Genomic DNA, 22025 nt, shown 5'->3' with positions numbered 1-22025 from the left:
ACAGATACAATATGGGCTGACCCCTAATAAACGGAGCAGATCCAATAGGGCCTCTCACCATCGGTGCTCGGGCCCTAATAATAATAATAAGTAGAGATGCACTGATGTATAGTTTGAAAACATCCGTTGATCAGGGCCGATTATATCCTGTCCATCAAAAGAGGGTGGGAAAACACATCAATTTCATGCTGTGTGTAAAGATGATATCTCTTGTGTGGAATGACAACAAAACTGCAGTTTGTAAGCTCTGCACCTCAAAAATTTTACACCGGAAGTGAGCAGCAGTGAAGCGGCGTCGAGTCTAATTCCCCCCAATAACCCCCCCACCCCAGCGCTACTCCTGCGCTTCTCCCACGCTGCTTGTGCTGAATTAAAGGGCCAGTAAACCATTGAAAGGTTTAAATGAAGATCAGTGACAAAAAAGTTATATATATATATTGCACAGAAAAATATATTTGTAGTTTGTTTTATATGCAGTTAATGTTAATATTAGTTAATATCATAAAAAGGTTTATATTAGGCCTATATATTACCAGTTTGATGTTCAATGATGAAGTAGAACTGCTTTTGTTTGTGGTGAGTGAATGTGAGCCTAACAGGAGGTTTTTTAGAATTCAGTCAATGTTTATGATTTTATAACATTCAATAAATTAAGAAATCTTACTTTAATCTTCAGAATTTAGTTAATGTGTTAATGTTAATTTGAGTAATGTGTTTTCTGTTTATGAGACCAGTTACTGTGAAACAACTTGTTGAAATGGAGAGACTAAAGTTTTTATTTGCATTTCCTTCAGAATTCTGGAATTAATTATTATTAATTTAAAAGAAGGTATAAAAGGCAGAGGTATCGGTTGTCTGTATCGGCCAATATCACTCTGAATAATTGGTTATCTGTATCGGCTAAGAAATTTAGTATCGGTGCATCTCTAATAATAAACATTCCAAAAACAATAGGGCTTTAGCACCTCCGGTGCAGGCCAAGGCCTACAGCTCCAGTGCTTGGGCCCTAATAATAATCCATAGAAAAACAATAGGGCCCTGCACACTTTCAGTGATTGGGCCCTAACAAAGGCAACCTGAGTAAATGCACAATGCAGTTTTTATTATTATTTTTATTGAAGCAAAAACAAGTTATAAAACACCTATCACCCATGTGAAAAACTAATTGCCCCCTTAGAATTTGGTTGTGCCACCTTTAGCAGCAATGACTGAAACCAAAAACCAATAACTGGAGCTTTCATAGCACTGTGGTGAAATTTTGGCCCACGCTTCTTTGCAGAATTGCTTTAGTTCAGCCACGCTGGAGGGTTTTCAAGCATGAATTGCCTGTTTAAGGTTCTGCCACAGCATCTAAGTTGGTTCAAGTCAGAACTTTGACTAGGCCACTCCAAAACTTTAATTTAGCTTTTTTTTGAGCTGTTCAGAGGTGGACTTACTCCTGTGCTTTGGATCATTGTCTTGAATTATTGTCTATACTTGTGTAGACCTGTGCTGTTATTTTATGTACTTGCTACGTTCAACTTTAAAACGTCTACAAATACAGTCTGGTCATAAGTATTTGGACAGCCACAAAATTTTTTAAAATCCTTTTTAGAAGACCACGGAAGACAACTAAAGTGGGTGATTGCAGAATTCTTTCCTTGGTGAAGACAAACCCCTTCACAATACCTCGCCAAGTCAAGAACACTCTTGAGGAGGTAAGTGCATCATTGTCAGTCTACAACTAAGAAACACCTTCATGAATGTAAATACGGAGGTTTTACTTCAAAATGCAACCCACAGGTAACACTCTAGAACAGAAAGACTAGATTAGACTGCTAGAAAACATCTTTAAAAAAAAAAAAAAAAAAAAAAGCCTGCTCACTTCTAGAACAACTTTGGACAGATGAAACCAAGATTAACTTGTACCAGGATAATGGGAATGCTATATTTTTTTTTTTGGTAAACCACCTGAATTAAAACTGAATGTCTACACTTCAGTCACATCTTGATTGCTTAATTTCAGGACCATTGTGGTGGTGTACAGAGGCAAAATTACAAAACCTTTTTCACAGTCCAAATACTTATGGACCCGACTGTAAATATTCCTGTTAACTGATTTAAAAATCGAATAGTCTTTTTAGTTATTAATTGACTTTTTAGTAAACAATGAAAATTGAAATGTCAATAGCAGTAAAACGCTTAAAGACTGATAGGTCTTATTTTGGTTTGTTTGTTCATTTAGCCTAGAGCAAAAAATACCACCGATTTGTGAAAATCAGCTGAACATAAAGCAGTTAAATAAAAACATGTTACAGCTACTTTTTTAGGGTAGACCAGCAACTGTCCATAATATTGATTGATTTGATTGAATTTGACCCTTTCTTGTATGATAGACATTTTGATGCATTACAGTGGGCAGTTTGGCATCTACTGTTTACCTCTACTTTTTGTGGCTTAACATTTGAATCTGGCCCTTTCCAGTATGGTAGAAGTTTTGATGTATTGTAGTGGGCAGTGTAGCATCCACAGTGTTTCTTTACTTGGGCCAAAAGCTATATAGCTAGAACTTACTGTATGGTGTTGGACTGGTGCCAAAAGAATAATCAGTGTTAGTTTTCTTATGCCAAAGGTTCACATTCTTTGTGTGGTGGAAAAAGGCTCTAGGCTCCCTGTGTTTTTAATTGTATAGATAGTGGATATAGTCTTTTCTAACTTTGTCACTTCCTTTGACAGTGAGCTACTTTTTCTGATTGCTCTGTGATGCATCTGTTATTTCTATTTAAGCGGCTAAATATAAACTGTCGGAGGGGATTTCTTTTTTATGAATAAATAAGCATGTTTACATAAGACAACACAGGAATATTTAACACACATGGGTAAAAAACCTTGTCTTTGTTCATTCTGTCATTGAAAGTTCTAGGTGTGACTTAGTTATTGAATTTGTCATGTATGGTGATCATCACAAATGACTGCAAAGAAATATCCTCTTTTACCTATTATTATTATTATTATTATTATTACTACTACTACTACTACTACTACTACTACTACTCATTTTCATTATATTATTTGAACATTTGCTTATAATGTAGTAAATATTGTTCACCAAACAGGAGATGTGTATGATCTTTGTATTTTTTGCTTGCATGTCCTCCAAGCAAGATGATGGTTTAAAGACCACAGTGTATTCGTTACTTGTGTAGTGTTGGCAGTTTGTAAAAGCAATTTTCCCTTTAGCATTTGACTTGATATTAAATCTCTAACTTCAAGTGAGCAGAATTGGATTAGTTTTATTCATGCACTTAAATGAGTAGCCTCAGAGACAACTGTAATGGAAATTATTTTAACATTACTTCACTGATGTACTAGGGATTGGATTATACTAACTACAGGAGCCCTATCCAGTAATGTACTTTAAAAAAAAAAAAAAAAATTACCATTAATTTTATTTGCCTTGTGGCCAACCCTATTGGATATGCTCTATGATATGAGTGTCAATAATGAGGACATTTTGCATGTTTGCAGTTCCACCCCAATAGATGCAGTATAAATTAAAGTCATATTTATGAACAGTTAGTACCCATGTGAAGTGGGCAGCAGTATAGGTAGCAAAATTTTGAAATAATTAATGGAATCAATTACTGAAATCAATTTCAGTAAATAGATGCTCAGTTTCTACTTGAAGCCACACACACACACGCACACACATTTTGTCTTAATTTCCTTGTGAGAACCTTCCACTGATTATAATTATTATTGAGGCTAATTAATGCTACAGCCTCATATAACCCTAACCAAAACCCCAGTAACCAAAAGGAAACATTTAGGCTTTTTTTTTTTTTTAAAAAAAAGAAAGTAGTTGTGGTTTTAGTAGGGGGGAGCAGTATTGCTTGTAGGGACCAACCACAAAATCAAAAAGTCACATATCTCTGTCCTTGTGTGGATATCTGGTCCCCACCAATATTTAGCATAAAACATGTATAATATATAATACATAATAATATGCAGCATAATACAAATTTCTGTAGTTTCACAACTCACAACAGAATTTCACAACTCTGAACCTTTTAAATTGTGGTTTATCTCACACAATTTGGTTATGTGAGGTTAGAAGATGTCTAGTTTGTTCTGGAATATGACACGTCATCCACTGGCAAGTGTCAGTGATTCCAAGTTTCAATTTCAGAATTGCGGTAAGTTACAATAATGCCTTTAGTTTTAATAGTGTTTTTAAAAAATAGATAGATTGATAGATAGATACAGTATCTCTCAAAAGTGAGTACACTCCTCACATTTTTGTAAATATTTGATTACATCTTTTCATGTGACAACTCTGAAGAAATGACACTTTGCTACAATGTAAAGTAGTGAGTGTACAGCTTGTGTAACAGTGTAAATTTGCTGTCCCCTCAAAATAACTCAACACACAGCCATTAATGTCTAAACTCCTGGCAAAAAAAAGTAAAAAAAAAAGTACACCCCGAAGTGTAAATGTCCAAATTGGGCCCAATTAGCCATTTCCCCTCCCCGGTTTCATGTGACTTGTCAGTGTTACAAGGTCTCGGGTATGAATGGGGAGCAGGTGTGTTAAATTTGGTGTCATCGCTCTCACACTCCCTTATACTGGTCACTGGAAGTTCAGCATGGCACCTCATGGCAAAGAACTCTTTGAGGATCTGAAAAAAAGAAATGTTGCTCTACATAAAGATGGCCTAGGCTATAAGAAGATTTCCAAACCCTGACACTGAGCTGCAGCACGGTGGCCAAGACCATACAGTGGTTTAACAGGACTGGTTTCACTCAGAACAGACCTCGCCATGGTCGACCAAAGAAGTTGAGTGCACATGCTCAGCATCATATCCAGAGGTTGTCTTTGGGAAATAGACGTACGAGTGCTGCCAGCATTGCTGCAGAGGTTGAAGGGGTGGGGGGTCAGCCTGTCAGTGCTCAGACCATACGCTGCACACTGCATCAAATTGGTCTGCATGGCTGTCATCCCAGAAGGAAGCCTCTTCTAAAGATGATGCACAAGAAAGCCCGCAAACAGTTTGCTGAAGACAAGCAGACTAAGGACATGGATTACTGGAACCATTTCCTGTGGTCTGATGAGACCAAGATAAACTTATTTGGTTCAGATTGTGTCAACCGTGTGTGGCGGCAACCAGGTGAGGAGTACAAAGACAAGTGTGTCTTGCCTACAGTCAAGCATGGTGGTGGGAGTGTCATGGTCTGGGGCTGCATGAGTGCTGCCGGCACTGGGGAGCTACAGTTCATTGAGGGAACCATGAATGCCAACACGTACTGTGACATACTGAAGCAGAGCATGATCAGTATGCAGTATTCCAGCATGATAACGACCCCAAACATACCTCCAAGATGACCACTGCCTTGCTAAAGAAGCTGAGGGTGAAGGTGATGGACTGGCCAAGCATGTTTCCAGACCTAAACCCTATTGAGCATCTGTGGGGCATTCTCAAATGGAAGGTGGAGGAGCACAAGGTCTCCAACATCCACCAGCTCCGCGATGTCATCATGGAGGAGTGGAAGAGGACTCCAGTGGCAACCTGTGAAGCTCTGGTGAACTCCATGCCCAAGAGGGTTAAGGCAGTGCTGGAAAATAATGGTGGACAAAATATTGACACTTTGGGCCCAATTTGGACATTTCCACTTAAGGGTGTACTCACTTTTGTTGCCAGCGGTTTAGACAGTAATGGCTGTGTGTTGAGTTATTTTGAGGGGACAGCAAATTTACACTGTTATACAAGCTGTACACTCACTACTTTACATTGTAGCAAAGTGTCATTTCTTCAGTGTTGTCACATGAAAAGATATAATCAAATATTTACAAAAATGTGAGGGGTGTACTCACTTTTGTGAGATACTGTATGTGTGTGTGTATATATACATTTAAATATATATATATATATATATATATATATATATATATATATATATATAGATATATATATATAGATATATATATATAGATATATATATATAGATATATATATATAGATATATAAACTGTGTATATTCAGTGCCCTCCACTAATATTGGCACCCTTGGTAAATATGAGCAAAAAAGGCTATGAAAAAAATTGTCTTTACTTTTTGATCTTTTGTTTAAAAAAATTCACAAACATTTTTTTATAGATTTTACAAATGACGTACTATACACTTAGAGTATGCAGTTTGCACACTACCGTCTAGTATATGATTTTTAGAAAGGTAATATCTCAAATGGAACACTAGCGATTTTTTGCTAAATGTAAGGATAAGCCGCTTCATGACATGAAAAGCACGAAATACAACGCTGCTAGCTTTAGTAGATACCCAGAGTCAACGTAAATGAATTTCTTTAGTTTACTGTTTGTCACAGTTAACTTTTATGTTCAACATGACCTCAGTCACCATCAGACAGAGGCGTAATCGTCCAATGACAGTCCTCTAAGACAGAGGAGCATTTTATATCAAACACAGCGAAGAAGATCAAACGTTGCAAAGTGGAGCTTGTGTAGCATGGACACACGACAGTGATGCACGAGGTCAAACTTGTGTTTATATCCAAAGTGCTCCACTGTGCAAGGGGTTGGGGAAACTGGTGCGAGTTGCTTTAATTCAGGTTTATTGTCATTATATGCTGTCTTTGCATGGTACAGTGTAACTTCTGTTGTTTATTATAACGGGAGTAATCCGTTAGTAACGAGGCCGCATTGCTACTCAATTACAGTGTAGACGTGGTGATGCACAGTGGGAGTAAGATCTGTAATGTCTAATTAAAACGGTATGATCAAAGTAAACGCAAGTAGAACAATATGCTTAAAGGCAGTGAGAAACAGAAAACATAAGATGCAGTGAAAGGGAGATTTTATTATTAATTTAAGACTATAGTTTAATTATCAGTGCTTTTTTGTGCATATATATATATATATATGTATATATGTGTGTGTGTGTGTGTGTGTGTGTGTGTGTGTATATATGTGTGTGTATATATATATATATATATATATATATATATATATATATATATATATATATATATATATGTATGTATGTATGTATGTGTGTATATATATATATATATATATATATATATATATATATATATATATATATATATATATATGTATATGTGTGTATATATATATATATATATATATATATATATATATATATATATAAACCAGACCAGTCGGTCATAACGTTAAAACCACCTGGCTAATACTTGCCTAATATTGTGTAGGTCCCCTTTGTGCAGCCAAAACTGCTCTGAACTGTTGAGGCATGGATTCCACAAGACCTTTGAAGGTGTGCTTTGGTGTCTGGCACCAGGATTTTAGCAGCAGATCCTAGTAAGTTGCAAGATTGGGCCTCCATGGATTAGACTTTGTCCAGCACATCCCATAGATGCTTGATTGGATTAAGATCTTGGGAATTTGGAGTCCAAGTTAACTTTTTGTCATGTTCCTCAATCCATTCCTGAACAATTTTTGTAGTGTGGCAGGGCACAATACCTGCTGAAAGGGGCCACTGCCATTTGGGAATACCATTGCCATGCAAGGGCATACTTAGTCTGCAACAATGTTCAATTATGTGGTATGTGCCAAAATAACATCTACATGAATGCCAGGGCCCAAGGTTTCCCAGTACAGTGCTGTGAAAAATCCTGATTTCTTCTGTTTTTGTGTATATCTCATACTAAATAGTTGTATGTCTTCAAACAAAATACAACATTAAACAAAGGCAAGCTAAGTACACACACAATACAGTTTTTATTTTTTTACTAAAGCAAAAAAGCTATCCAACACCTACTATGTGAAAAGCTAATTGTCCTCTTAAACTTCATATTAGTTTGTGTCTTGGCCCTCTCCAGCTGGTGAATTTACCTTCCCACTCACTCCTCTTGGTGGCACAGCACTGCTTCCTTGCTCAGCTGGGGACGTTGCTCGTCACTTGTTTCATCGTCCTTGTCACTCCCCCCTCTGGCCTTGCTGTTGTCGTCACTCCCCACCCTGGTCTTGCCGCCATTGTCACTCCCCCCTCGGGCCTCGCTGCGCTTGCTGCTTTGGGTCCCTCTGACTGGTGGCACTTCAGGAGGCGTGCCTTAAGGGGTGGGGGGGTATCTGTCATGGCATACAGGGGTAGTTCCATGCTGGACCACTAGAGGGGACCCTCATTCCCCATGTAGAACAACTTATTTTCCCTGCTTGATTAGTGATCTATTTAAGTTCCCTAGTTTTTCTCCTTAGGTGCTAGAGCATTACATCAAGTCAGGTTATGTTTGTGTTTCTTGTTTCATTACATCTGTTATCTTTTGGTTTATGCACTGTTTGTTTAGTATTTTCTAGTTTTGTTTTCTAGTTTTGAGTTCTGGTTGTTCTGGTTCCCTAGTGTTTCCTGTTCCTGAGTACTTTTCCCTGAGTCTGCTTCCTGGTGGCCTGTCGTTAATAAAGAATTTCTACATGTGCATCTGTCTCCCTGGACTCCCCCCGTGACAGTTTGTCACCTTTAGTAGTAATAACTGCAACCAAATGGTTCCAATAACTGGAGAGTCTTTCACAGCACTGTGGTGGAATTTTGGCCCACTCTTCTTTGCAGAGCTGCTTTAATTCAGCCACATTGGAGGGTTTTTGAGCATAGACTGCCTGTTTAAGGTCCTGCCACAGCATCTCAATTGGTTTAAGTCAGGACTTTGACTAGGCCACGCCAAAACTTTAATTTAGGTTTTATTGAGTCATTCAGAGGTGGACTTACTCCTGTGCTTTGAATCATTGTCTTGCTACATAATCCAGTGCGCTTGAGTTGCAACTTACAGACTGAAGACCAGACATTCTCCTTTAGGATTTTCTGGCAGAGAGCAGAATTCATGTTTCCCTCAATTATTGCAAGTTGCAAAGGCCCTGAAGCAGCAAAGCATCCCCACACCATCACACTTCCACCACCATGATCGGTGGATCAGTAATGAACACCATTAAACTAAAGCACTTTGCGTCTAGCGGATAAATGAACTCACCCAATCACATCCTATATGAGATTATTCAGATAGGCCTGTATACACAATATACGCAGAGCAGTTCGAGAACTGGCTCCAGCCCAGAACCATGACAGTGGAAAATGTCTAATAGTGTAAGTTTAAATATATTTAAGAGGAGCAGACTTCAAAGACTGAACATTGAACGGTTGTTGTTTTTTGCATACAGCCTGTGAAATTAACTGAAAATATTAAATTTAGTTCATCAGAAGGTAAATTAATTTGTCATGGCTCACACTATGTTCCTAAATTCTGTCATAATTGACTTTTTTTCTCATGCCTACTTGTACGTTATATTGTGGCACCTTAATGTTACCATCTCTTAAAAAAAACAACAACCTAAACTTCGACCGTGCGATGCACTGTGTGTTCTGATACCTTTCGGTCATAGCTAGTATGAACATTTTCAATTTGTGCTACAGTAGCTCGTCTGTGGGATCGGACCAGACAGGCTAACCTTCGCTCCCCATGTGTATCAGTGAGCCTTGGGCACCCATGATCCTGTTGCCAGTTCACCGGTTGTCTTTATTTGGACCACTTTTGGCAGGTTCTAACCATTGCATACCTGGAAAACCCCACTGTACCTGCTGTTTTGGAGATGCTTTGACCCAGTCATCTAGCCATCACAATTTAGCCCTTGTTAAAGTCACTTAGATCCTTACACTTGCTCATTTTTCCTGCTTCCAAGACAGCAACTTCAAGAACTGACTGTTCGCTTGCTGCCTATCACCACACCCCTTGACAGGTACCATTAAAACAAAATAGTCAATGTTAATCACTTCACCTGTCAGTGGTTTTAATGTTATGGCTGATTGGTGAGTGTGTGAGTATTTTATTATATATTTATTTATTATTATTTTATTATATATTTTTATATATAAAAATATGGAGGATGCATTATTTTGGCAATTGAAATGCAGTAACTCCTTTGCAAATTATAGGTTCTTAAATTGATTATTTGAGGTTTACATAAGTTAGTCTTCATATGCGTACATTTGCACACACTCAGAAGCATACATGGAATACGAATGTTTTCCAGAATTTACAGGCTTTTCATGAATACCAAATTTCTTGTGTAAATGCTCCTACAAACGATTTACAAATAAATCCGATTGCACAGTATAGAGAGTGATAAATGAGACCCATTGTTAGTTAAAGGTCAACTAAATAGCATTTAGTCATAAAGGTAGCAGATACACTATTCCTGATTTTTCTTATGTTTTATGTAAAATATTGTGAACATATGTTAAAACAAAGTACTGTCAATTTATCAGGGTAGACCTACATCTCTCCATAAACGTGTATTTCTTGTGAAATTACTCCAGGCGTTGTCTCACTCATACCAGGCAAAGTGCAATAAGGGCATACACAGTGTTGTGTTTCAGGTCAATCATTTATTTTGCATATTCCATGGAATTACAGTTTGATGGGGCATGCTCACAGGACGACAAATAGAAAATTCTTTCCTTGTGATGTGACTAACCTGACTTTTGTTTGTGTTCTATTTTCAGGCTTTATTGGAGGTGCTGTAATCAAATGGAGGCTGAAATGAGTAGACTGCCTGTTTTGGGAGGCTTATCTGTTTGTGGAAGGATGCTGTGTTGAAGTCTATGTTCAAGCATTCCATCATCATCAGCAGCACACAGTTCTGCCATTCATTGCAGTAGCCCTGGACTCAGAGAAGGAACCTTGCAGGAACAAAGGAATGTTATGCATTCCATAAGCTTCTGAATGTTCTTGAAGGTAGTAAATTTAGTAAGTAGCGGCATAAGGATGGCAAGTGAGGTATGGCACTCTTTCTCAGCATGTGCCCTTTTCCTCCTGACCATCTTTTACATGGCTGCTTCAGTGCAAAGAGCTGAGGATGATGTCACACCACGCTTAAGCTTTGTATACGGTAAGAACAACACACTGACACAGATACACTGAAGTGCTACTGACTACAGTTGTAGTTTAAAAAGCTAAGCAGAAGTTGTTCAAAATATAGGTGGACTGTGGGACATCCCTTCAGTTGCTGTTCTTGGACCAGCTTTCAATGACTTCAAAACTTGCCCTTAAGCTTATTGAACAAAGCAAAACTGACCTCAGATCATTATTTACTAACTGTTTCTGGTAGCTTTTCAGCAGTAAGAGATGGTAAGCAAGGCATAGTGGAGCAGGTGGTGGAACAGACAAATTAGGCCCAAATTTCACAAAGAAGCAGAATAATAATAATAAGAAAGGTAGAATAACAATAGGGTACCTATGCACCCTTGGTGCTTGGCCACCTAAATATAAGTCAAATATCAACTGCAGGTCAAGAAAACCCAAAATGAACACTATGGCTCATATTTCTCTGCTGAATTCTTGTGACGGTCTTCAGCCAATCAGCTCTCAGCATGCATTTCACAGAGTTAGAAATAAGCTAACATAAAAAGAATGTTCATCTATGGCCTCTTTCTTGTTCTATGTCCTTTGTAAAGAACTAAGAATTATCTTTATTTACCCAGAGAGTTGTTTAGTTTAGATTCTGACTTTCTTTCTAATTATTTATGTACTTACATTAAAATGGTTGCTTTGCTCAAGCCACCTTTTTCCATGTTAGACAGGTTGGACAATAAAATCTACGGTTGTAGAATGAGTTGTCAAAATATCTGCCATCACAATCATGGATCAAAACAAGATTAAAAAGAAAAAGACAGGAATTATGCATGTCTGTACAGGCTTCCTAGTTTTTTTAGAAGTATAATCCGTTTCACCTGCCATTTCTAGACAAAAACAGGTTGTATAGGACTGATAGTATTTCACAACCGCACACATCTTGTGTTTTCTGTCCTTACCCTCAAAAATTGCCATTTTCTCAAAGATTTTCCACTTGAATTAATTTTTCTCTCCATCAGAGCTGTTAAAATGTATTGAAACGTAAAACTAAATGTCTGTCTTTTACATTGGAAATCTAAGTGGGAATCTTGTCCAACTAGGTCACATGCTTACTTCTATAGAAAGATTAAGTAGACTGTTTTGGTTCTACAGACCTCATCTTACAGCAGATATAAGAAGTCTGCACACCTCTGTTAAAATCTCATGTTTTTGTGATGTAAAAACAGGAAACCAAGATAAACATGTTGGATCTTTCCCCACCTTTAATGTGATATTACAACCAACAAAATTCAAGTGAAAACAAATAGAAATGTTTTAGGTGGAAAAATACATTTAAAAAAATCATGGATGCCCAAATGGGCACACCCTTTTATAATGGGACCTGTGACTGTACTCAGAATTAACTAATTGCATTCAAACTCATGTTCCAAAGTGATTCAGATTAACCTCAAATAAAGATCAGATGTATCTGTAGGATTTTTTGACAACTGATTGCTGAAGCCATTGCCCAAAAACACTTACAAAGCATGCACAGCAGGGGTCTTAAACTCAAATTGGCTTGGGGCCACTGCTGGTATTGTCATCTTGGAGGGCCACTTCAACGTTGAAGTATTACATGAAAGTGCAATATTTCTGAAAACTTCCTTTTTTTTTTTTTATTTCTATTTCTAACATGTTTTTGTCATACTTAACAAAAAATGCAAACAGGAGTTTCTACTGTATACATTTTTATATACATTAGTTTTTAAGCTAGCAGAAAAACTTTCCTTACTTTATTTTAACTTCTTGAAAACTTGCAAATTATCAAATGCAATCCATGTGTCATGAACGCCGGTGAGATTTCCTCAATTGGCCACTGGAGGTCTCACTCGCCTGAGTTGTAACACAGGACCACATTACCCAAGTGGTCCTGTGTGGGCGGCTGTGGCTCAGGTGGTAGAGCGGGTTGTCCACTAATCGTAGGGTTGGCGGTTCGATTCCAGGCCCACATTACTCCACATGCCGAAGTGTCCTTGGGCAAGACACTGAACCCCAAGTTGCTCCTGATGACAAGTTAGCGAAGAGCCCGCTTGCTTGGACTGATTACAGCACACCGGTTCCTCATTACTCAGACTATCTAAGCCCTTTGTGTTCGTTTGCTGTTCGAAGTCTTGTTTGCCATGGCTGCGTTTCTGAGCGTTGTTGTTTTTCACTGTTGTTCTGTCCATGTTTATCTCTGCCTTGGTTAACGTTTATATAACTTGTTGCAACCTGCCTTCTACTCGTGTGCTTGTTTGGACTAGTTTGCTGTCTGCCTCTATCAATGTTGTTTGCACTGGTGTTTCTACCCACGTGTGTCTGTTCTCTTAACTTGCTGTGTCTTAATAAACTGCATTTGGGTATCACTCAACCTGAGTCATTGTTACACCTTGAATACATTTGTACTTTATGCTATTTCTTGCCAGACACCTGGCAGCACTTCTGCTCAAACAGCTGAGTCACATTTGTCCTGATGGAAGTCACAGTTGAAACCCTGAGTGCAGCTTCAAGATGGGCATCACTAAGCCTGGACCTGTAGCTACTGGCATTTATTAAAGTTCATAGTAGAGAAAAGTTGCTCTCACAGATATGTGCTTCCAAAAATTCACATTACCCAACTGAACACTTTGGACAGCTCTGGGAAGGACGGTGGTAATTTTTTCAGAAATTGTCCACTAATGTCTGCTTTTCCCTGTGCCTCTCTGAATTTAGTTTTTAGCTCACTATTGCACTGCAAGTTAATAATTTCCATTTGCAACACACTTGGGACACTCTCCACATCAGAGAAGGGATCTGCAAACAGCTGGAAGGTGTCACGGTGTGCCCTGAAGTCAGCAAAACGCTGATCAAATTCATGCATAAGGTTTTTAATAGCAGAGGCATATCCATCACCACTGAATGCTGTGCCCTCCTCCACAAGAGATCTGCATGCAATGACTGAGGATTTTCTTTGCAGAAAGCTGAGTTTTCCACAATCTGATGTAATTGATATTTTTCAGGACAACAGACATGATGTTCATATTTCAAGCATTTGCTGCACAGTGCCTGTTTTTGTATGATTCAGTACACAACAACTGCTGGATCTGCGTTTTACTCCTCTAACTTTCTTTGTACCACAATTACCAGGCTGTTTTTTTAAATGTATTGTTTTAAATTTATTTTATTTATTTGTTTGTTTATTTTTGCCTGTCATGGATGGGGTTCCATCAGTGGTGATGCCTATCAGTCTATGCCATGGCAAACCAGCACGCTCAACTGTGTCACGTAGCTGTTGAAATATATCCTTGCATACAGCGATGCATTGGACACAAACTCAACAACTCTTGCCACTTCGAATTGGTCATTAATACCCCTGATGAAAATGGCTAGCTGAGCATTGTCAGTTTTGTCTGTGCTATCGTCAAGCGCCACAGAGTATGCAGTGAAAACTCTAGCTTTGTCAAGTAACTGATATTTTTTTGGTCTCTTGAAAGGGAGTAAAACATTCTAATCAGGCGGTAGAGCGAGTTGTCCACTAATTGTAAGGTTGGCGGTTCAATTCCCGGCCCACATGACGCCACATGCCAACGTGTCCTTGGGCAATTGTTACGAACCCGGTCTAGGTCGGGCCGCAACATATCAAAAAAAAAGAAAAGGGTTGGCGAGACCAAGATTGCGTTTGTTCAGTTTATTCTCCTAACGGAGCACCTTTTTATATACACAGTGGTTTAAATCTTCAGAAGCCGGCCAGGCCAAAATAATAAACAAAAATTCCCTCTAACTTTACCAAAGAAAACTAACCGACCTACAAGAAAAGAAAACAAAAAATACACCGTCTTCCCTCACTCCCTAGCTAACCCAAAAACAGGAGAAAAGAAGAATCAACACAAATGGCGCCGACTTCCTACAAACCACGCTTAACCGTGCACTATTTAGAGACGTGACTATTAGTGTTAATTAACAAAAGTAAAATGTACATATATACACAAGGGTATCCCATGAATCGTAACGGGGCAGATCATAAACAAAGTCAAAACAGGCATAAGGTCATACACAGGTGAAATAGTTATACACCGGAGAAAAGCAATCATCTGCCCTGGGATGGACACTGACGAGGCTTAAGTACACTTCCAGAAGCGTGCAGGCAACCAATCCTGTCGCACAAGGCCGAATCAGGTGTGGACAAGACGTGATCGTCCAGTAGCAAGCTGGAACGTGACGCATGCAGTAGGCGGGGCCTATAGAAGGGGGAGGAGACAAAAGAAAACCCAGCCCACCACCGACATAGACATACAAAAGGCACATAGAGCAAACAGAAATACATTGGATAACGTAACACAAGACACTGAACCCCAAGTTGCTCCCGATGGCAAGCTAGCGCCTTGCATGGCAGCACTGCTACATTTACATTTATTCATTTAGCAGACGCTTTTATCCAAAGCGATTTACAAATGAGAGAATACAAGCAAAGCGATCTATCAAGCAGAGAACAATACAAGATCTATTAATTGAGTTCTTGAAGAAGCAAAGTGCACAAAGTAGAGGTGTAAGTGCCAGAGTAGCGTTTTTTTGTTGTTGTTTTTTTTTTGTTTGTTTGTTTTTAGGGGTTTGTTACGTGTACACAAAGAGGTGGGTCTTTTAGCTGTTTCTTGAAGATGGTGACAGATTCTGCGGTCTGGATTGAGATAGGAAGTTCATTCCACCACTGAGGGACAGATAGTGTGAAGGTTCTGGAAAGGGACCTTGAGCCACGCTGAGTAGGCACTACTAAGCGTCGGTCATTGATTGATCGCAGATTGCATGAGGGAATGTAAGCCTTCAGGAGAGTGTTGAGGTAGGAGGGTGCTGTTCCAGACAAGGTCTTGTATGTGAGCATCAAGGCCTTGAATTTGATATGGGCGGCTACAGGAAGCCAGTGGAGGGAGATGAAGAGGGGTGTGAAATGCCCAATTCTTTTGGGCTGGTTGAATATGAGGCATGCTGCTGCATTCTGAATCATCTGAAGGGGTTTGATGGAGCTGGCTGGGAGACCTGAGAGTAGTGAACTGCAATAGTTCAGTTTTGAGATGACAAGGGCCTGCTAGCATTGGTGTGTGTGTGTGTGTGTGTATATATGAGTGAATGAGAACCAGTGTAAAGCGCTTTGTAGAACTGCTATGGTTAAAAAAGTGCTATATAAGTGCAGACCATAATCGCTGATCTGATATGGTTATAATTATAATGAATGAGTCTTTATTGGTCACATATACATATGCACAGTGAAATTCTTTTCTTCCCATACCCCAGTATTTTAAGAAGTTGGGGTCAGAGTGCAGGGTCAGCCATGAACCAAATGAAAATATGCAATCCAATATAACAATATGCAACCAAATGAAAACAATTCATGCGTCTCCAGAAAAGGCAATAACAGTGTTTACAAGATGACAGACGCAGCCAAATCACCCAATGGAGAGGTGCAGGGATGACGTCATTTTGTACCGAAACCCGGAAGTTAGCATCACACCGGTTCCCTCGACAAAAACCCAATAGGATTTTCACATAGACTTTTGAATTATTTTAAAAAATAAGCTCTGTGATCAACAAAAGTTTACAATACTAACACGTTTTGTGCATCAAGATAATTTTCACAAATGAACACAACTTTTATGAAGTTTGAAGCCTAAATGCAATCGCTAGAAATAAAAAACTAACCGTATGCTCCAAACGAAGTACACCACGGCTGCTCGACTTCAATGTCACCATCGCCAAGCTTCCGACAACTTTTCGAAACTTGATTTAAAATATTTTCCATAATACAGATTTACTCTGTGGATGAATCTTCATCCACTTTTTTCGGGGGGGAATTGTGAGAACCAGTTTTAGGGCTCTAAGGTAACAATTTTTTTTAGGAGCACTTGTGCTCCTAATTACAAAAATTTAGGAGCAGTCACAAATTTTGGAGCACGGTTAAAGTTGAGGGTTTTTTTTATTATTTTTTTAATTATTTATTTTTTTTTTTGGGCAAATTAATGTGCCACAATATAACACACAAGTAGGCATGAGAAAACTTGAGCTTGTCAATTATGACAGAATTTAGGAACATGGTGTGAGCCATGACACATTATAATTTACTTTCTGATAAACTAAATGTAATATTTTCACTTAACTTTACAGGCTGTATGCAAAAAACAACCGTTAACCTGTTCCACCTTGTAAACAAATACAATAAACCTCACTATTCAGTCTTTGAAGTCTGCTCCTCTTAAATATATTTAAAAGCTACACTATTAGACATTTTCCACTGTCATGGCTCTGGGCTGGAGTCAGTTCTCGAACCGTTCTGTGTATATTGTGTATATATCTGAATAATCTCATATAGGATGCGATTGGCTGAGTTCATTTACCCGTCAGATGCAAAGCGCTTTAGTTTAATGGTGTTCATTAGGGATGCACCGATCAGGATTTTTACAACCTAAACCCATCCAGATACCAAACTTTTTTTTGTTTAAACTTTAATCAGGAGGTCTATCATAAACAGTTAAATGTAAGCTCTCTGATCATGGTCACTGTTAATTGAGTTAAAATAATAGCAATGAGAAATACTGTTGGATAATTGATAAATAAACAGCATAAAATATTTATTTTTAAATATCTTAAACAATAAATAGTCCTCATTAAAAGTAGACTAACACAAAAATTATCCATATTAGGAAAAAGGCTAATAGCCTTATAAGGAAATAGCGAACTAAGCTTAATATCAAATTGATATTAAATGCAACCCATAGTAATTAAACATTATTCGTTATTTCATTTCTCATTTTATTTATATTTTATGAAGTTATTATAATGTCTATTTTTTATATTAAATTATTTATTTATAACTAAGCACATTTTCTGTCTTTACATTTTAGTAGTTTTATTTTTGTTATCAGTTTTACATGGTTCCCCCAATACAGTGTTGCCATGGCTGCTGATAATATTGTGTTTTGGGGGGATCAAATCAAAACATGGAAACTGGAGTTGACTTTTCTAGTGATATCTGGCAACCGTTAGTTTAAATGAAGTGAATGCGCTGTCTATTAGAGTTAGCGAATGGAGAGCAGCAGTGTACTGTATGTTTACAGACTGAACAGTTGCTAATCTTGATTATGATTGGTGAGGAATTATTTAATTAAGAAGTTTGAATTCATCCCACCTTGTAGCATTAGCATTATTATTAATTTACTCTGCGCGACGCCGCTGTGTCTACACGAGCAGGTGCAAGTTCAGGTCATTTTGCGGGGTCAATAAAAAATGGCAGTTTGTGAGATCGGGAAGTTGAAGCAGATGATGTACAGAGTTACTTTTCATCGTAATGGCTTCTTTGCAGTATTTACACACTTGTTTGGTTGACTGAGAAGATGAAAAGCAGTGTGAAAATAACTGTTGTGCAGTGTAGATGCATTTTGGACTTCCTGTAGTTTTTATTCCGATTGTATTATACAACTCCGAACAGGTCACTCGCACCGTGAATAAATACTTATTAATTAAATACTATATAAGTACTTTTCAGTCGCAAACGCGAGTGAAATTGTCACACTGTAGAACCATGAGTTTATCTGCAAAGTGTTTTCCTGTTCGGCGCGAGGAAGTTTAATGTCCCCGACATCCTCTGTAGTGCAATTTAGCAACATGTTAATGTCATGATTTCCCCTTGCGCAAAGCGCTGGAGCTTGAAGCGAAGCTGGCAGATCGAGCGCTAAAATGCTAATCCGTTTCAGGGTTTTGGCATTGCAAAATGACGTAAGCCCAGCGCCACTCTATGGTGATTGGCTGTAAGTTCAGGAAGCGCTTGATTTGATCTGCAGCAGAGTTTTCTATGAGCAATGAGGACGAACTTTAAACATCAATATCGCAGTCGATGTAATCGTGGGCAGTCAAAATCGTAATCGCGATCGATATTCGATTAATTGTGCAGCCCTAATATCTCTTACTAAATATTTTTAGATCTTCAAAGAAATACAACATAAAACAAAGGCAACCTGAGTAAACACACAATATTTATTTATTTATTTATTATTACGAAGGCATATTGTTATGAAACTCTTTAAGTGTCATCAGCACCATGCCCTGAAGGTACTCAAGAAGTTTTAAAATACCCACATAGTATAATGAAATTTTTAAAAATGCTAAAAGCTTTTGAATAATTTTGCCTATTGTAATGAAAGTGGTCTTGATTGATTCCATGAGTTATGCCGAGAACAATGATACTAATTATGCCATATTTGGTCTAACTTCTTGTCTGCTATTTTGAATTTTGTTGAAAACCTACTTTTTTCGAACTCCTCCTAGACTGTTGGCCTGATTTTCATCAAATTCATACTGACACCAAACTTTCTGTTTGTCATTGTGACCCCACACTGACCACATCACATCAATCTGGTCACAGCGCCACCAATTGGTCAAATATGATAAGCAATTAAATCGTATAAGAATTGATTCTATTCATGAATGTTCAACCATTTTGCCTAAAATCTTGTACAAATGTCTAAAATTGCTCTTTTTTTTACATTTTTTTTTTTACAGTTGGTCTTGATGCTCCCTGCCATGCTTATTTTGCTCCTCGTTTAGCCTCTTTAGTGCTTGCCCCATTAATTGCTGCTTGCTGCTATATTTAGGGCCTGACCACTGGAGGTCTGAGGCCCTATTGTATCTGCTCCGTTTAAAGGCCCTATTGTTTTCCTTAGGATTTTTCTTCTTATTATTTTTCTTCAAAGTTTTGGGGGCTTTTGGAGCCCTTACCATGCTCAAAAACTCTTGAAGATTTACAGACAAGTCGGAATCCGCGGCCATTAGGGCCGGGCCAAAGCTAGTACACGGGCGTGGCAGGGAGGCTCTACAGCGCCCCCTTGAATGCAATCTGAAATCTTGGATACATTCTAGCACGTATATGTATGGCACTCGGTACACCTATAGTTCTCATCGGACCGAACAATTTGCGTGCTGTATATCATTAGTTCCGCCCAACAGGAAGTCGGTTATTTAGGGCTATTTGAAAAACGCTTGCTCTGGAATTTGATATCGTCCTCCTAGGGAATTCATCCAATTGCCACCAAACTCGGTTTTGATGTCTCGAACGGTTTGGCCATGGCGTTGAAACGAATTTATGGTGAGAAAAGGGAAACAGGAAGTGTGTTATAACTTTTGCATACATTGACTGATTTGGATGAAACTTCAGCTGTATGTTCATTGAAGGAGGCCGATCACATGGATGCAACTATTGTAAGTCAGTCGTAGCACCACCAACTGGCAGCAGGAAGTGTGGAACTTGTCAAAATGCTTTGAAATCACCCTCTTATTTTTACCCGATTTGCTTCATACTTCGTCAGAATAATGTCAAAACAAGGCAGTGAAAGTATTTTTGCTATCTTAAATACTGTTGCCATGGCAATGCATCAAACTTTAATAATCTTCTTGGGTGTTTTTGAGGCTTGTAGCATGCTTCCAATTACATGAAACTCGACACACACATCAGAGTTGTCGGCAGTTAGACACTGGCAAAGCCTTAGAAACAGGCGTGGAGAGGGAGCTCTGTAGCGCCACCTTTTGACAAAAGTGGGTTGGGTTAGTTTTACCTACAGTCACCAATCTCAGTACATGTTCTCCTCATGCCGGACAACTTTCAAAATGACAGTCATTAGCTCCGCCCTACAGGAAGTTGGCCGTTTTGTATTTAATGTGGATTTTTTGAAAATTGCAGGCTCTGAACATTTAAATGCACCTCCTAGGCAATTCATGTGATTGTCACCAAACATGGACAAAATTATGCCAAGACATTCATGATGCTAAATTTCGAATGGATTTTTGATATCTTGAAAGGTTTCACCATGGTGTAGCTATAAATTTATGGCAAAAAAAGGGAAACAGGAAGTGTCTCTTATCTTCTGCATGCAATGAGTAATTTAGATGAAAGTTGAGCTGTATATTTGATCACATGGATGTGACTCTTGTGAGTCACGGTCATAGCACCACCAACTGGCAGCAGGAAGTGTGTGAATTACAACAGACTTTGCAATAACCCTCTTATCTTTACCCAAATCGCCTCAAACTTAGTCAGAGTAATGTGAAGACGTAGCTGATGTAAAATTGTTAAAGGATTTTTGATATCTTAAATATTGTTGCCATGGTAACACATCAAGCATTTATTTTACTTTCTGGTGTTTTTGAGGCCCTTAACATGCTTAAAATTTCATGAACGTCAGCACTCATGTTAGAGTTGTCGTCCCTTAGTAGTACACAAAAGCTAAAAAAAAATGGGCGTGGAGGAGAGGCTCTGTAGCGCCCCCTTTTGACTAAAGTGGTGGGGTCAGTTTTACCTATGGTCAACAAACTCAGTATATATATTCATCAACCTGGATCATTTTCAAAATGACAGTTATTAGTTCTGCCAAACAAGAAGTAAGACATTTTGGAATTAATGTGGATTTTTTTTGAAAATTGCAGTCTCTGCATTTTTAAATACTCCTCCTTGGGGATTCATGTAACTGTCATGAAAAAATTATGCAAAGTCATTGAAGATGCAAATTGCGAAGGGATTTCCATGGTAAGGCAATAGAGTGATTTAGACAAAACTTGAGTTTTATGTTTGGTACTGGAGGCTGATCACATGGATGTGACCTATTGTGAGTCATGGTCATAGCGCCACCAACTGGCAGCAGGAAGTGTGTCAATTAAAACATGCTTTTAAATAGTTGTCTTATATTTACCTGATTTGCTTCACACTTGGTCAGAATAATGTCAAGACATGGCTGATCTAAATTTGTTAAATGATGTTTGATATCTTAAAGAGTGTTGCCATGGTAACGTATCAAACATAATACTCTTTTGTGGTGTTTTGAGGTGCTTAGCATGCTTAAAATTTCATAAAAGTTGGCACACACGTCAGAGCTTGTACAAATATGTCAAAAAGGCAACAATGTCTATGGCGTATACTTATTTTTTCACATGACTATTGTTAGAGACAAAGGAATCTCAGATTATGTACTTCAGTCCTCCGTCAACCTTTTCAGCCTTTTATTTCTCTTAACTCTTAGTTCTGTGCTATGAGCGAGAAAGTGTGATTGACCACAGAGTATTCAGGCCTGGGGAGTCTAAATGAACACACTGACGCATGTTGTTCACAGAGACATCCCCAGGCC

At 38.4% G+C, this 22025-nt stretch overlaps 1 protein-coding gene across 7 annotated transcripts in view; it reads left to right on the top strand.

The window, feature by feature from the left end:
- The window catches only part of sema4ba (sema domain, immunoglobulin domain (Ig), transmembrane domain (TM) and short cytoplasmic domain, (semaphorin) 4Ba), a 162324-nt gene that overhangs the window by 47876 nt on the left and 92423 nt on the right, over nucleotides 1-22025 (top strand). For 3 of the 7 annotated variants that reach the window (XM_053623299.1, XM_053623300.1, XM_053623302.1), the window contains exons 2-3: nucleotides 1595-1697; nucleotides 10524-10909. In XM_053623299.1, the coding sequence (XP_053479274.1) occupies nucleotides 10744-10909 (166 nt within the window). In that variant the 5' untranslated portion in view covers nucleotides 1595-1697; nucleotides 10524-10743. Of the gene's footprint in view, nucleotides 1-1594; nucleotides 1698-7224; nucleotides 7334-10523; nucleotides 10910-22025 lie in introns of all 7 variants that reach the window. The other 4 variants (XM_053623301.1, XM_053623305.1, XM_053623304.1 and 1 more) reach the window with 3 other exon arrangements.

This window comes from Ictalurus furcatus, chromosome 4 (assembly GCF_023375685.1).
Source record: "Ictalurus furcatus strain D&B chromosome 4, Billie_1.0, whole genome shotgun sequence".
NCBI lineage: Eukaryota > Metazoa > Chordata > Actinopteri > Siluriformes > Ictaluridae > Ictalurus > Ictalurus furcatus.
Note: the sequence above shows the minus strand (reverse complement) of the source record. Positions and strands in the feature narration are given on the sequence as shown.